General features: G+C 42.3%; 1 protein-coding gene across 1 annotated transcript in view; it reads right to left on the reverse strand.

The window, feature by feature from the left end:
• The window catches only part of pex5la (peroxisomal biogenesis factor 5-like a), a gene marked incomplete at both ends in the record, with an annotated part of 143,314 nt that overhangs the window by 38,947 nt on the left and 87,911 nt on the right, over window positions 1-16,456 (reverse strand). Inside the window, 4 exons of the mRNA XM_083647429.1 lie at window positions 3,254-3,283; window positions 3,591-3,684; window positions 6,662-6,785; window positions 8,745-8,936. Coding sequence (XP_083503555.1) covers window positions 3,254-3,283; window positions 3,591-3,684; window positions 6,662-6,785; window positions 8,745-8,936 — 440 coding nt within the window. The remainder of the gene's footprint in view (window positions 1-3,253; window positions 3,284-3,590; window positions 3,685-6,661; window positions 6,786-8,744; window positions 8,937-16,456) is intronic.

Consider the following 16,456-nt stretch of genomic DNA (forward strand, 5'->3'; position numbering starts at 1 on the left):
ATCTTGCGCATCAAACCCTGTCTTCCTTTTTCGGATCAGATCAACACAGCGGAAGTTATAGCCGTCTTTGTACAAAGAGTGCTGAAAAAATGTCAGATTATTTGGCTTTTTCAAATGGCTTTTTCAAATGGCTTTTTGGAATTCTGCCTAGGTATCTCCCTACAAAAACCACTGCCAAATACTCATGTTTTGGTATTTTTTCATCTCCTTTGAGTTGGGATGTGGTAAGGCCTGTGGCTATGTCTCCATTGGGTTTATAGCCATAAATACAACAACCACAGGTAACTGTTTACACTCTAAAAGTGTTTTTTATTCTAGGCGAGAATCAACCACTGTGTTTGAGCTGATGTTACTCAGGGTCAGTAAGACATAGTCATTCTGACACTTGGAACAGAAACTTCAAAGTCTTACCTTTCAGAAATGGTCAGGCAGTTGTCTGTAACCCTAGCAGTTCAGCCACAGTACGCATTTAAGTTTGGGTATGTCATTTTCACCATTTTCTTCAGAAATAGGTGGCTTTTTACCTTAAATTTGCATTTTCATGTAGAGAACTGCATTGCAGAATACAGTGTTGGAAATATCTTGCCCAACTTCCAATTCTCAATGCTGTATTGTGTGAAGCAACTGCAGTATTCTTCTCAAATGAAAGATCCACCCTAAAACACCTTAACACTGTTAACACAAACAAACAAAGAACTACAGTATTACCTCAGGAGATGCATATCTGGGCCCATTTTATTGTTTGGCACTTCAGTATTTATTTCCCCCCATTCCTTTAGATCAGCGGTTCCCAACGTTTTCTGACTCGTGGCCCACTTGAAAATCTCAAACATGTTTGTGGCCCACATCCGAACGTAAACACTAACAATACGGAGGCCAAATAAAGCATTCTCAGAGCACTTTTTATTTGAATGATAAAGGGAGCTATCCATCAGCACCACACAGAAATCAGAAACTAAAAGTAAGACGCTGTCTGCAATAGGCTAATTAACAAATAATTGATTACAACTTAAATTCATTCAACAATGAAGAAATGCATTCTCATACAGAATAATAATAATTTATTTGTTTTCACAAAGATTGTAAAGTTTTTGCAAATGATTTAGTTTCAATAGACCAGAATGCAATGCCAATGTTCACTAACTAGTTGGCCTGCTAGCAGTGGGCTACCTGGGAGCTTAATGTGAGGCCAATGCGGAAGTAACTTAAATCTGCATTCTTTCGAATCGCGTGCAGGGGGCAACTCCACTGGCTGCAAAAATAAGTCAGGTTACATGGAAGTGAATGGGAAAGTGGCCGTACTTCTCACTTGATTTATGGCCCCAGTAAACACTTTCCTATGAATTTATGGCCTCAAACACTAGTTTCAAGTCTTCTTGAATACAGCATGATGTTCATTTTGTAAATTTGGTCCCATTTTGAGTAAAATAGACGATAAAAAAAGACTACTGTATGTCTTGGGGCGTGATTGACAGGTTGCCTGTTCAGTGATTGCGCAGCTCGCTGATCACGGACCTATAGCAAGCCGTGCTGCGGCTCTTTTCGTAGAAATACACGTCACTTCTCTCTCCAAACCAAGATGGCGACGGTGAAAATGTCAACCTCGAGGCTTCAAAATACAAGTCCAAAAACCAATGGGTGACGTCACGGTAGCTACATCCAGATATTTATATGCGGTTTATGCCTGCTAGCCATATTTATACGCCAATACGCCCAACTTTGATCTACAGCAACAAGTTCATGTCTGTTCTATGGGACTTGTTGAAAGGCATTCTGGGAAATACAGGAAATCACTAACTGAAGCAGAAGTAGACCAGGCAGTTTACAACATGTCATCACAAAGTAACTTGTGCAATGCTTGGTTAGGTTAGGTTAGTTAGAATAGGGCAGGTTAGGCTGTAGATTAGATTATTTGGTTGCTATAGTTCAGGTTAAGGTTAGAGTGTTAGAGTATAGACGGTTTTCATGGAATTGTGTTGCTAGGGAACAGTTTGAAACCTAGCTTACCAACCAGCTATTGTCCTAGCAAACATTGCAACAGGAAGTAAGCTAGGGGCGAGGCCGCGAGCCCGCGCAGTACCGTACGAGATTGCTAGTGCTTATGAATTAGGGCTATGCAAATAAACTTGACTTGAATGAATATCACAGATTGATAATGATGTAATAGTGTAACAGATTATCCAAAGGTGGATTTTAAGCGGTGCGGCCACTTCAGTAACTGACTATTGTGTGTTTGAAAATGGGATGTGAGGACGAGATTTAGCCTAGGCCACTCCCCCCGGATCATACAAGGAAGTGAGTGTGGAGACAGAAGGCGCTGCGGCTCCAAGCCGGTGAAACACAGACACACACACACACACACACACACACACACACACACACTCACGCACGAACATGCACAGACGTATGCATGGGTCTGACATGTGCAAAACTGCACCGTCTACTTCAACACCTGGGCGTGATTTTTCCTTGAAGCTCAATTAATGAGCCATCGTATTATGTTAGTTCTATATATTGTATGTAAAGCTCATGCAACACATGGCTCCCCACTGCCTGCATGTGTGTGTGTGTGTGTGTGTGTGTGTGTGTGTGTGTGTGTGTGTGTGTGTGTGTGTGTGTGTGTGTGTGTGTGTGTGCGTGTGCGTGTGTGTGTGTGTGCGCGTGTGCGTGTGTGTGTGTGTGTGGTACCAGCCAAATAGGAAACTAAAGCCACTCTTTACAGTATTGCTGTCAGTGAGCTACTATGGATCGGTTGAGCCAAACAAATTTAGTGTTTGTTTGCCAATAACGCCCTCCCATCTTGAAAAGGCTCCGCAGCCATAACGCCGTCCCATCTTGAACAGCTCCCCAGCCAAATCTATTATTTATTGTGCCGTTGAAAAGGTGATGTATGCTTAGCTAGCTCGCTGAGATCCGCACTAACAAGCTCAGAGTAAGGCTGCTCAATCATTCATGAGCTATTAATCTAATAATGGCGTCTGCATGAAACACGATCCCTCAGGCAGACCTACACAGAGACGTCAACTCAGGAGGAAAGCGCTTGACATTTGAACCTCGTAGCACCACAAAGGAGCAATTTCCAGGCCAGTCTGTAATATCCAGATTTCATATTTAGGCTTCAACACAAATTCCCCTGTTGAACAATATTTTGGAAATCTTTGAAGTCAAATTTGATGATGTGGTGATGCTCTTTTCGCAGTGCAAATGTGCCGGTCTTTCAACATGGAATGAAAGGATGCAGAGGGAGGCTTACATGTCTTCCACTAATATACTGCCTGTTGAGCTGCAATGGAAGAGTTTGGGCTGTTAGCACAACATGACGGGTTAACATGGTCAACACAACAGGGTGCCTTATTAGATACAGCCTGCAATATCTAATGTTGGTAAGTTGGCAACGCATCCACATGCAAACGCTCCAACCGACAAGTTGGATTCATCTAAAAATGTCATAACGAAAGCTTAACCATGAGTCCAAACAATAGGCTTGAGAGGTGTGTGACGCTTTCTCACTTCAAAGGGATATTGATCTCAAGTGCAGACAGTGTACATACAATAATGATGATCACGGCTCTGAACACATGAGCACTTACTTGAGATGCTAGTGCAAACTCGGGCTCAGCTTTGGTATTTCCTTCCAAGGCGTTCTTGTTTGATGGCTCTGATTGGGTTTTGCAGTCGATAGACCTGGCAGAGGGAAAGGTGGGATAAATGATTCAGACATATTGTACTCAATTTGATTTGAACAGAAGACTTCTGATGCGTTTCCCAGTAGAAGAGATCTCCGCTGCACTCTAAAGCTGCTGGTAAGCCACAAGCAGAAATGATTTCACCCCTTTTAAACCTCCACCTCCACTTTAGCTCCAGTGGTATTAAAGAAGGTTACAGCCATTTTCCGAGAGAAAGATAAAGGGCAAGATTTTGAGGGGTGTCATTTAAGTAACCTTTTCACGATCCATCAAAGAACCAGGGAAGAAAGAAAAAAGAACTCATGAGTAGCTGAGGCTGTGGCACTAAAGCCCCTTTTAGATTGGCCAAAGAAGCCACTAATATCCACAAACTACTGGCTTTTTCTTCGGTCTAAACGTTACCAAGCCGTTCCATTTAGCTGATAGACCAACGCTTGAAGCGACACGATATAAATGTTGGGGGTGTTAAGCATTATTTTCCACACCATCTTCTTCTTCTCCTCCTCTTGATTTAATGTATTTGCTGCCCTTTTTTTGGCGCGATGGTAGAGCGACTGCACAGGCGTCAAGTCGGCCAGAATGTAAAGTACTTTAGGGCTTTCAAAATAAAACCCTTATTGTAATGTTATTAAGATTAATATTAATTTTGAGTTTACAGCCACAGTTTCCCTCCATAATGTAATCTTAACATCACAATGAGTATTTTGATACTTTACTGCTTTGTTTGTTGAAATACTTTTTTCTCCTCCAACGCGCATCAATTGGCTATTTACTTTTGTTTAAATGACATTATTTTGAAAGTTTTAACCGGAAGTTTCCATTTTGCTTTGGCTGGCCTGACGCTGGGCAGCCATGTGAGCAAACTACTCAGGGAGAAGGGAGGGGGAAGAGAGCCCACTGCCATTGAGCAACTGAATGGGTTGAGATACGATGTAAAAGTTTAAAAGCCAATCACCCCCAGCTGCTTTCCTGGGTAACAAAAAAACTTTTATAAGTGGTACTTTTGATGTAAAAAAAAAAAAAGGGTATTAGAAAGGTAAAATATTACATAGAACAATGAAGTGTTGGGACACAGACCCGGTACTTAAGAACCATTTTCCGAGACCCCCTTGAGTGGTCTTTAACCAACCCCCCCAATCTGCACAACATGCTGGTGAGGGCAGACTTTCCTCCTCCGCACCCTCACATTTTCTTAGCTTGATCCCTTCTGGAAATTATCCATGCGGCCTTGCCAAAAATGCCATTCTGGAGTACGAACATTTTTGGGTAAATGTAGTATATTTATTATTATTCTTGTACCTTGTTGTACATATGTGTATAGATATTTTTGTGCCTCATATTATGCTTGTTAAATACATTTTACAAAATCATATGTAAAATGATTTTTCAATACCTGATTGTTGACAATCTACACCTGGCGTATTATGTCATGTGGAAGAACTTTGGCTCGAAAACGTCACGCAATAAAAATAACATCCAATGGGAGCTACCTTGGTGTGCGGATCTTTTTTATTCAAATTTGCAAGGTACCAGCACGCATCCTAGTTGGCTTTTGGATGTACATGTCTTTTTGTATTTGTTTACTTGCAGTCTATATACCTGGCAGAGAGAAAGGTGGGATACATGATGAAGACTTATTGTACGGTACTCAATTGACATGAACAGAAGACTTCTGCATTTCCCAGTAGAAGAGATCTCAGCTGCTCTCTAAAGCCTCAAGCAGCCACCTCCACTTTAGCTACCTTTGCAGTGATATTAAAGAAGGTTACAGCCATTTTACTCGTTAGAAATACCTTCCCGAAGAGAAATAGAAAGAGAAAGAGAAAGAGAAAGGGTAAGATGTTTTGAGTGGTGTCATTAAGTAACCTTTTCACTATCCATCAAACAGGGAAACAAAAACAAAAAAAGGCCTGAGCTCGGCTGAGGCTGTGGCACCTCAATATTACATGGAACAATGAAGTGTTGGATAAGAAATAAATGGCCTGTCTGTAGGAGACTTTACTTCCCCATGAAAGCTAACCTCTGGGGGAACTTCTGGGGTATTTATTGTGTAATTCTGTCGGAACCCCTCTCTTCTAATGGATCTAATATAGATAAATATTGCATGCCGTTCTGCTGATAGAAAATAGTGAGACTGACGACATAATTTTCAATTTTCCTGATGGAAAAGTGTATTTCTGATAGAGAGATATTGTCTGGAGGCTGGTGATCACTGAAGTCATTTGCAATGAGTAGAAATGTCACAAAGCTAATGGCAACCCACCACTTTCATCAGCTTTGAAATCCGTTGGCCGGTTGTTGATAATAAAGCAGCTAAGCTAACGTTACGTCAGTGTTGGTACTGGATGTGCGGTTCTCGGCTGTAGCGCAGCCAAAGAGTATTGAAAGCAAGTTGTTGTGCTTTTTTGTCAACAGCGCTGGTGGCATGATGTTGCAGTGGAGCAAGCTATTAGCCTTGGGTTCTCGTAAGTTCTTCGGCTCAGAATCAGATGATGTACACATGTACAAACATCTCTTCTAATGGATCTAATATAGATAAATATTGCATGCCGTTCTGCTGATAGAAAATAGTGAGACTGACGACATAATTTTCAATTTTCCAACCTTGATTTTTGATGTGACATTTTTTGCATCCATAAACCCAAATTCAGCAGTGGAGCAAGCTATTAGCCTTGGGTTCTCGTAAGTTCTTCGGCTCAGAATCAGATGATGTACACATGTACAAACATCTCTTCTAATGGATCTAATATAGATAAATATTGCATGCCGTTCTGCTGATAGAAAATAGTGAGACTGACGACATAATTTTCAATTTTCCAACCTTGATTTTTGATGTGACATTTTTTGCATCCATAAACCCAAATTCAGCAGCTCTTTATGAACTTTCATGGCCATTTTTGCTCCAAACCCCAGCAGCTTCTACGGAAACATAAAATGTGACTAAACCGCTGATGCCTGCTGAGGCCAACACCTACCACAGAAATTCATTGGAGGAGTTTTTAGACGAACGCTGTCTCTCCAACTTCCACTTCCTGTTGCCGTTTCTCTCCGGGTTTGGGTTCAGCTCCTCCCATTTATCCAACGGAGAACCACTGGTGACTGGAGACAACAGCAACCAGCGGGAAAATCACTTATAGATACAGTTTGTTCCTGAATAAAATACAATAACCAATACACTGGCAAAAGAGACAAACGAAGTTCAATCATATCACAGACAAAAATAGCCTCACCTTTTATCAATTTCATGTTCAAATTCATGTCTGTTATAGTTTCTAAAGCTATCAGCTCCAACATGACAGCCTGATGGAAAAGTGTATTTCTGATAGAGAGATATTGTCTGGAGGCTGGTGATCACTGAAGTCATTTGCAATGAGTAGAAATGTCACAAAGCTAATGGCAACCCACCACTTTCATCAGCTTTGAAATCCGTTGGCCGGTTGTTGATAATAAAGCAGCTAAGCTAACGTTACGTCAGTGTTGGTACTGGATGTGCGGTTCTCGGCTGTAGCGCAGCCAAAGAGTATTGAAAGCAAGTTGTTGTGCTTTTTTGTCAACAGCGCTGGTGGCATGATGTTGCAGTGGAGCAAGCTATTAGCCTTGGGTTCTCGTAAGTTCTTCGGCTCAGAATCAGATGATGTACACATGTACAAACATACAGTACAGATATTCATAGAACAATAACGGTTATACGGGTAGGAAAAGTGACTGGAGGGGGTCTTTAATACACTTATAACATGATGTTTTACTGGTAAATGGCACCGGGGGGTGGTGGGGGGGGGTCTTTAATACACTTATAACATGACGTTTTACTGGTAAATGGCAGCGGTGTTATAATCAATCTCAGTGCCATGAATTATTCAACCGGATCATACTGTAGCTACTGTTTGACTCACTCTGCATAATTAGCTCTCGTTTGAAGACTTTAACCTTTTCAACTGGCAAATAGGAAAATAATAGGCCGTTTCCTCTTAATGTCTTTTAAGATGATCCATTTCATTACAGGAAAATCACCTGATCCTTCTTCGGTCTATCTTAAACGTGTTAGGTCAGTTCCTCAGGGGATGGTGGCAGGTGGTGTGTGTGTGTGTGTGTGGCGGGGGGGGGGGGGCTTTTGGGAAACTGGGGGAAGGAGCTGATATCTGTAGGGTTCATAATAAAGTATAATCGGAAGATAGAGCATGGCAGGGTGCTGTATGAAATAATAAGATATACAATTGTATGTGATCGTTATCATACATAGGATATTTAATGGTGCAGCATAGGTCAGATAAAATGTTACCGAAATGATAGAAGTGACAGAAATGGTGGTCTTATCTCAAGCTATTCCCTCTATTCAGTGTAACTACTTCTACTACATATATTTCACTGCTGTAGGCTTCTTCTCTGTATAGCTGTCTGTAAATACATGTAATATCTAATATAGTATATAGAATGATACCTGTAGGGTGTTAATGTCTACTATCTACTTGTATGTCCTGCACTTTGTCTTTACACTGTATGTGAAGTCCTGCTGTCCTTGTACCATGGAACAGAGATGCTCACAAGTCATTTTTTGCAAGTCCAAGTCAAGTCTCAAGTCTCTTATGGATGAACGTTCTATCATCTGCTGTATGCCATCTGGTCTGCTTAGAACCATTGACTGTATAATAATAATAATAATAATAATAGAACACTGCATAACTAAAACTAAGGAATTCAAAGCATGTACTGTATGATCCTCACTCCTTTATCTATTAGCATATCAGCATTGAATAGTTGACATTACTATTAGAAGACATTTCATTAATGCTAACGCACAAAAAAGAAAATATACAGATTGTTCACGAGTCCCAAATCTCGAGTCCGAGTTGAGTCTCAAGTTTTTTGATCCTCTGCCATGGATTCCAGTACGTACCAAGCAAATCTGTAATGTGTCAGTTGGTCTCTGGACCAAGTGTCAACAAGATGAATCTGTGTAGCCTACATCCATTGCACTCTGGGAGTACAACGTCTCTGATATCTGACTCCAAAATGCCAAATGTGCAGTGCGGCTGTACCATGAGTCGAGAGCGGCCGTACCTGAGTGGAGTGACACCCTCTCGGGGGTGCGTGAGCTGGGCCTGGGGTGTTCCACCTCCACCTGGATCAGCTCGTCGTCAGTCTTCTTCCTGTGGGGAGCGCTCTTGGTGCCCACAGTATTCCTCCGGGCATTGCTGTTCCTCTTCTCGCCCGGTTCACTGAGGTCCAGCAGGTCCAGCGATGTAGAGAGAACTATGAGGGAAACGGGACCGGTTTAGCTTTCCTCCTCTTGTGTGTGTGTGTGTGTGTGGTGTACACCCCCGTCCCCACACACACACACACCCACACACACACACCCACACACACACCCACCCACCCACACACACACACACACACACACACACACACACACACACACACACACACACACACACACACACACACACACACACACACACACCCACTCACACTCACACTCACACACACACACACACACACACACACACACACACACACACACACACACACACACACACAGACAGTAGTATATATGCATACAGTAGGATGTGGTGGCCTCGGGCTTCTTTGGAAACAGCCAGTTCACTCCTCCCAAATGCAGCAACTTCCAGTAACAGATTGCACCAGCAATATTGTTTCAGTGCTGTTTCATTCATAAAAAAACTGCATTGTTTTGACCTCACCTTGGATATTACAAATGTCAAGACCTGCTTAGTTAGTCGATTTTCAATGCTGCTCGATGCCGTTCTGAAGCAATATGGTAGGTGTAGTGACTAAAATAGGTCAAATGAGGCCCATGTGAATAATGCCACTCTAAAATAGTCATAATGGGTAGTTTGATGCTATTTTCTAAAGTTTATGGCAAAGTTTTATGACTGAATAAATGTTCAGAAAGTGAAGTTGGATCCCTGGAGTGCCATTTCATGCGAGAAATGTTTTTGCTGTGGTGGTGCGACCCTCCTGCAGCTTCGCTTCAATAATGCTCTTTCTTCCCTTCAAATTGTTGTCAGAAATGTGGTGAACTGTGAATATTATCTCAGTCATATTTCCTCTAAAATAACATATTGCAGCTTTTAATTTGCTGCTTATGACAAGGCTATTCATAGCTAACTCGTCTTTGAGACTTATTCAAGCGTGTGTTTCAGAAATCTTTCCTTTTCCCTTGTTTGAATAAGATCAAAATGACTGGTTTCACTTAATGTGCTACCTGAAGCGGCGATCTTTGATCTACACATTTCCTGACACAGAGAGTTGAGCTGTCAAGGTACTTAAGTACAAAGCACTTAGGCTGTCATAGTGTTGCCCCCGGCATCGAAAAGATTTGGTACTGCTTTTTGCAGAGAATCTAAATATACTTCAGACGTGATGGCCACTGCACAGCCTGATAAGGATAAGGCGGCCCCTTGAGGAGCTCCTGTTTGGTCAATTAAGCAATTCAATCCCAGGTTAGCAGACCGGCAAAGAAGAACGGAGCCTCCTGTCAAAGGGCTCAATCTTTTGTCCATGCTGACGTCCTGCCACCTAATTAACTGCTTCTTGGTTTTATATCCTGTGGAATAGTTTAAGATTTTGTGCTGCTAGTCCGGGTTCATTCAAACTAAGATAAGAGTGGTTCTGTTGGGGAATTTGTTATGAGAATTAAAAGGCTCTGTGCAGGCATGTCCAAAGTCCAGCCCGGGGGCCAATTGCAGCCGATTTTAAGCGGCCCACGGATTCTCTCTCAAAATATACTATGTGGCCCTCCACAAAGTATTGGTTAAAAGTAACTGTAAGTGATGTTTTTGTGTTAAAATGGGTCTAAAACAGTAATCTATATTCTGTTAGGAATCACTATTATCTGGTCTAGGGCATTAGTGCCACAGTGCCTCTCCTTCTCTGTGAGCTAACCTCACGTCACCAGCCTCTTCCTGGTGATAACTAGTCGCCACGAACAGGCGGCGATGCCATATTGCATCAACGTTTTATTTTATGTACTATGTAACTTTTTTAACATTAGTCACCTCGTGTTATCAGGCTCTAGCTTGCTAACTTGTTTGCTGCACGGAAGATTTATTTCACGCACATGTATCCGGTAAACGGGTTCCAGTTCCCGCCATTGCGCATAGGTTTAAGCAGTGGAAACGGCTTCAGACTACTGTAATAACAGCAGAGCAAGTTTATGGGTCACCCACCCACTTTATCCAATCAGAAGGCAGAACTCCACAAAGAGGCGGTCCTCTGTGCGCATCCACAAATGGGAGGGGGACTGCTCACTGATGTTTGAAAAACGAAACCTAAGAATCCAGTCGAAATGGGCAAATCGTGGACAGCACCTTTAAATCAAGCAAGTCACTTTGCATTTTTCCCATTCACCTAACGATGAGAGCACTATCATACAGTTTGTAAACAAGCACCAAGTAGGAACAATGCAGGTGGCACTGTTTTCAGATGGTAAACAAAATCCTTAGAGTGCAATTGTATTGTATGTGATTTTTTAAATAACCCACATGATGCGAGAAGCAGCTGGCCCCTCAGTATTTTCACATGATCTAATCTGGCCCCATTCAAAAAAGTGTGGACACCCCTGCTTTAGTGGATAGCAGGGTAAGAAATTAACCTTTTTTTTCCAGAGTGCATTTTTGCCCCCTTGATCTGATTTTAGAGACATTTTGACAATTCTATTGAACTATGAAATAGCCTAAGGGGCTGTGTCGACAGGAAGCGTTTTCTTCAGGTCAGAGTGCTTCTAATGCGCACAGACACAGCGCTTATTTGTTGCTGTCGAAAAAAGTGACATTGATAAGCAGCGCGCCTCTCCAAAAGTTGAGCTCCCAGAGCGCTCCGTCCAAAAACACTAGCCATCAAATGCGCTTAAACGGCAGGTGCTGGGAAGAGCAGTGTTCTTAGTGCGTCTTACCACCGAGAATGAATCGCAGAAAGGCGCTGGCAGCTCAATTAAACGCTTCCTCTGTCGACACGGCCCCTAATGCATTTTCATTGCATATTGGCAAATAAACAGTGAATCTGTAGGCTCCCACAATGACTTGTTTTGTTTTGAGTCATCATATCCCACACATCCCATGCTTTGTTCCCACCCATGGTGCCTCTTTCCTGTTTCTGCCCCCAACCAGTTCATCTTCCACCAATCGATTGTCGAGGTGTTTTTTTAGTGGCTTTATTTTGGTTGACACAGTGGTTTGTGTGGAGTCGGCATTTTCTACTGCTTCAGGCGGCGTCCTTGATTTATTTCTGATAAAAGAAATGCTCCATCTTCTGTCCCCAGAAGGCACTGGAAAGAGGTTCCCAGTCATGAATCACGCACAGCGGCCCACGGGGGACAGTAAACATACACACACGCAAGACAACTAAAACAAAAGAAGAAGAAAAAGACGTGTAAATAAAAGTGTCCTCTTAATTATTGGGGACATAGTTTTGTCCTCTGAGCATGAATTTCAGATGGCTTTTATGAAGTTTCAAGGGTATTATTGCCCTGAGCCCTCGTTAATTTCTGACCCCATGGTGGAAAGCATTATATCCCCTGAATCCCTACATCATACATTTCAACATTCTCAGTATTACAGTAAACATAGGATCAATACAGAAAACACATACTGTAGGTATTATGTACATCAAGAAATGTTAGCTATTGGCATGGAATTGGTTACACTACTGTAACAGTTGTGATAATCAGGGAGCTAGTTCATTATCGTTCTTGCTACACATGGCTACTAAAGAAGGTCACTGTGCCTAAAAGCCACAATACTCTAGAGCAGCGTTTCCCCAACCTTTTCCAACTCGTGGCCCACTTGAAAATCTCAAAAATATTTGCGGCCCACATCCGACCGTAAACAGTACGGAGGCCAAATAATACGTTCTCAGAGCACTTTTAATTTCAACGATAAAATCAGCTGTCCATCAGCCCCACACAGAAATCAAAAACTAAAAGTGAGGGGCTGTCTACAATAGGTGAATTTATGAATAATTAATTAGGCTACAAATTAAACAACGGTATCATTCAACAATGGAGAAATGCATTCTCATACATAAAATAATAATTTAACCCCCCCCCCCCCCACGTATATTGCAATGTTTTGAAAATGATTTGGTGGCCGACTTGCAATACCTTCATGGCCCACCAGTGGACCCCGGCCCACAGGGTGGGAATGGCTGTTCTAGACTAGAGGATACTCTTTACTGTAATGATGGAGACTTTATTCATGTGGCTACATAGATATAAGGTGCATAATCCCAGTAAAGAATGTCCTTGTCATTATTAAAATATTTATTTTTCAAAGAACCTACAAAGTTTTCTTCATCATTTCAAGGAGCCTGAACATTTCCCTTTTTGAGCATGTGCTGTGCTCATGCATAAATGCCACGCTGCTGTTTTATGACAACCCGGCTGAGAGGATTTGTTGAATGAAATCTGTGGGTGATTACAGAGAGTACGCTTGTCCTCCATGTCGTGTGCTCTTCAGAGGATAAGTGCAATTACAAATCAAAGAGACACACTTGTGGGTGATGGGGAAGGTTGCCTGAAATATTAGCATCAGAAGAAAGACATGCTCCTGAAGAAAAGGGGACCATGTTAAAAATGTTTTGGCAACCTCGAGTCTGCTTGAAATGATGAGATGGGGAAGACAATTGAAGAGACAAAAACATCAGTCTTCTAGATTCCTTCATCAATGGCATGTTTGATGTTTAGAGGCTGTTTGTATGCAGCGGATAATGAGTGGCCCTGTCATGGCCCTCGGGTTGTTAGTGAGTAAATGACCATGTTCACTGAGCTGAAGAAGAGTTTGTAGGCTTCCATATTGTGCTTTATTAGCGAGTGAACAATGGAGAGTGACGGGAAATATGGGGAAGTGAGAGAGGGGACGACATGCCACAAAACGTCATAGCCTAAACCCCTCAGAAGTCTCACTCCTTGTATTGTGAGTACATGCTATGTAGGCTACTTTACCCTAGTGAGTCACCAAGACACCCCCAGAGGACCGTAATTGTGTTTTGATTGGATTCGAAACTAACCTGATATTCAGACTGAATGGCCTTTTCGTTACAACTCCATTATTCAGCCTGATTGCCTCCTAGTTCGCCGTTCTCTCTGTGGGGGGTTGATTTCCCCCGGACCAATCACTAGTGACCAATCACTAGTGACCGACGTGTCAGTCACACTGAGTGCGTTTACATGCACATTAATAAACTGTTTATTAGCGGATTTCTAGAGTTACCTGATTATTCAAGTGTCACGTAAACAGCATCCTTTATCGGATAAAGGCCGTTATCAGTTTATGAGAAAACCGATAAACACACCTAGGTTTCTGTTGAATCATCAGGTTTATTCATTGCAGTCTATGTCCACTCATGCACCTTGAGGGGAGTTCCCGCTATTTACTAAGTGCATGTAAACGTGGAAATCAGATTATTGCCACTTACCTGATTATTCTCAGTTATCCGTTTATTGTTTGCATGTAAACACACTCATTGATGCTGCAGCCAGTTAGCCGCTACATCCTTGGCTAGCCAGCAGATTTAACAACTTTAGCAAGAATGTCGGTTGATTTTGACAAAAATATAACGCAAAGACAATGATTGGTTAAGGGGGGGCATTTCAACAAATCTATTCTGATGAAATGGCAATGAAAAACCACTTGCATGAACGCTTCAAACTTTTGTTCCACCCACAAAGACGCCTGCTGATTGGGTCGATTGTTCTCTGAACAAGCTGCTTATAGAGCAACACCAGTCTCTCTGAATCACTGAACCGAACCTGAAAAGTGGGTGGGACGTGAATCAGGAGTCTGAAAGCAGGCTAATTACATGTCCCTCCGCCAACAGAGTTGGTCGGCCCAACGGTGCTGGTCGGGAGGTAATGTACTGTATGTTTCCGCCCCTTTTTGTCTGTCTGTTTGTCTGCAGGATATCTCAAAAAGTTATGAACGGATTTGCACAAAACTTTTTAGAAAAGCAGGTCATAGGCCAGCTTAGCTAACTCAACTTAGCTAAAAGTTCCATAACAATTGTGCATTTTGTGATAAAAGCATATAATTTGGTTATTTGGTACACTTATAGCCAAAGGCATTGCAAAAATAGTTTGATATGAGGCCATCATCAATTTAGAAAAGAAATATTGACAATTTTTTGCGGCCACAGACTGGCAGCCTATGGAAATTGTAACTGCAATAAAGTTGTGTATACTGATCCCATACGGATGATCTTGGTGTCAAATTATATATTTTTTTTATGAGGAATTCAAATTTGGAACTTTGGAATTGCTCAGAAGCTTCCTTCTATCTCACAATTCCAGAGGTTAGGGTTGGGCAGTTATGGCAATTACTTATTTTGAGTCTTGAATTGTGAGACAGAAGGATACACAGAACTTTGTAGAAAGGTTGCCCTCTAGTTCAAAGGTGGAATTGTCTGCTATTTTCTGGGAAGACTACAGTACATTTAAATTTTAAGGATTTGCTCACACTAACTGCACAAGGTCAGGGCCATCGTGTGCTTAAGTATTCCTGTGCGACTATGGACCCATCATGTAGGCCTAGGAGCAAAGTGCTGAGAAGTTAATAACAGCTAAGAGAAGAATAACAGCTAAGAAGAGAGAGCATTTGGTAGGGAGGCGATGAACAGATACGTTTTCAGCCTACCATGGAAAATGGGAAGTGACTGATATCCTGACTAGAGTGGGAAGGACATTTCACCATTGGGGCGCCAAGAGGGAGAAGTGAGTTGAGAGCAGGTGGAGCGATGAGCAGGCAGGTGCGGGGAAGGTATGGACAGATCACAGAGCAGGTGCTGCCGTGTGGAAACAGCCTGGAGGCAACAACCAACCAAGCTGTCCTCGCATGTTCTCAGGATGTTGTTGCTACTCTATCTGGCATTAGATTACGATAGCAGACATGGGCTGAACAAACAACAAAATGTCCTACAAATCAAAGGGTTTAGACAGGTGATCTGTTGTGATCAAATTGCCTAGTCGTCTCTGTGATGCTTCTTCTCAACAAAGGCAACCCTCTGATTATGTTAAAAGCATTTCGCTGCTGTTGGAAGAAAACATTATATTTCCAGTTTTTTATTTGGATGGAACATTTGAGTTTCATGACTCCAAGGACTGATAGTGAGGACAAAGAAACCATCTTTGACCTCACTATCAGGGGACTTTTATGCCCTCCCCCCACATCTGTTGAGGATTGCTTTTAAATGACATGCATCTTTACGACGACAAAGACTGAACTGTAGAGATGTTAGATTATGCTCTGTCCTGTCCTGTGCAGCATCCTTTCCTGTGTAGTTTAGTGTCTTTGTCAATACTTGTTTAGTTTGATGACAAATGTGATGTCAGTGACTTTGACCGCAGCATGGTTGTGTTGGTGCCAGACAGGCTGCTTGGAGTATTTCTCAAACTGCCGATCTCCTCGGATTTTCACGCACAACAGTCTCTAGAGTTGACACAGAATGGTGAGAGAGAGAGAAATGCACGAGAGAGGGAAAAAGCATCCAGTGAGCGAGTGGGAGTTCTGTGAATGGAAACCCCTTGTTGATGAGAGAGGTCAGAGGTCAGAGGAGAATGGGCAAACTGGTTGGAGCTGACAGAAGGGCTTCAGTAACTCAACCTCTGTACAACTGTGGTGAGCATAGAGCATAGAGCATACAGAGACTATCAGTCTGATGACTATAAAGACTCTGGGACAGAGTTTCCAGTGTCAGTCATTGTTTACAGTCCGATTGATGCGAGAACTGAGTCGGAGTTGATCCAGACGACATTTTGGTTC

This window comes from Poromitra crassiceps, assembly GCF_964638095.1.
Source record: "Poromitra crassiceps genome assembly, chromosome: 12".
Taxonomy (NCBI): domain Eukaryota; kingdom Metazoa; phylum Chordata; class Actinopteri; order Beryciformes; family Melamphaidae; genus Poromitra; species Poromitra crassiceps.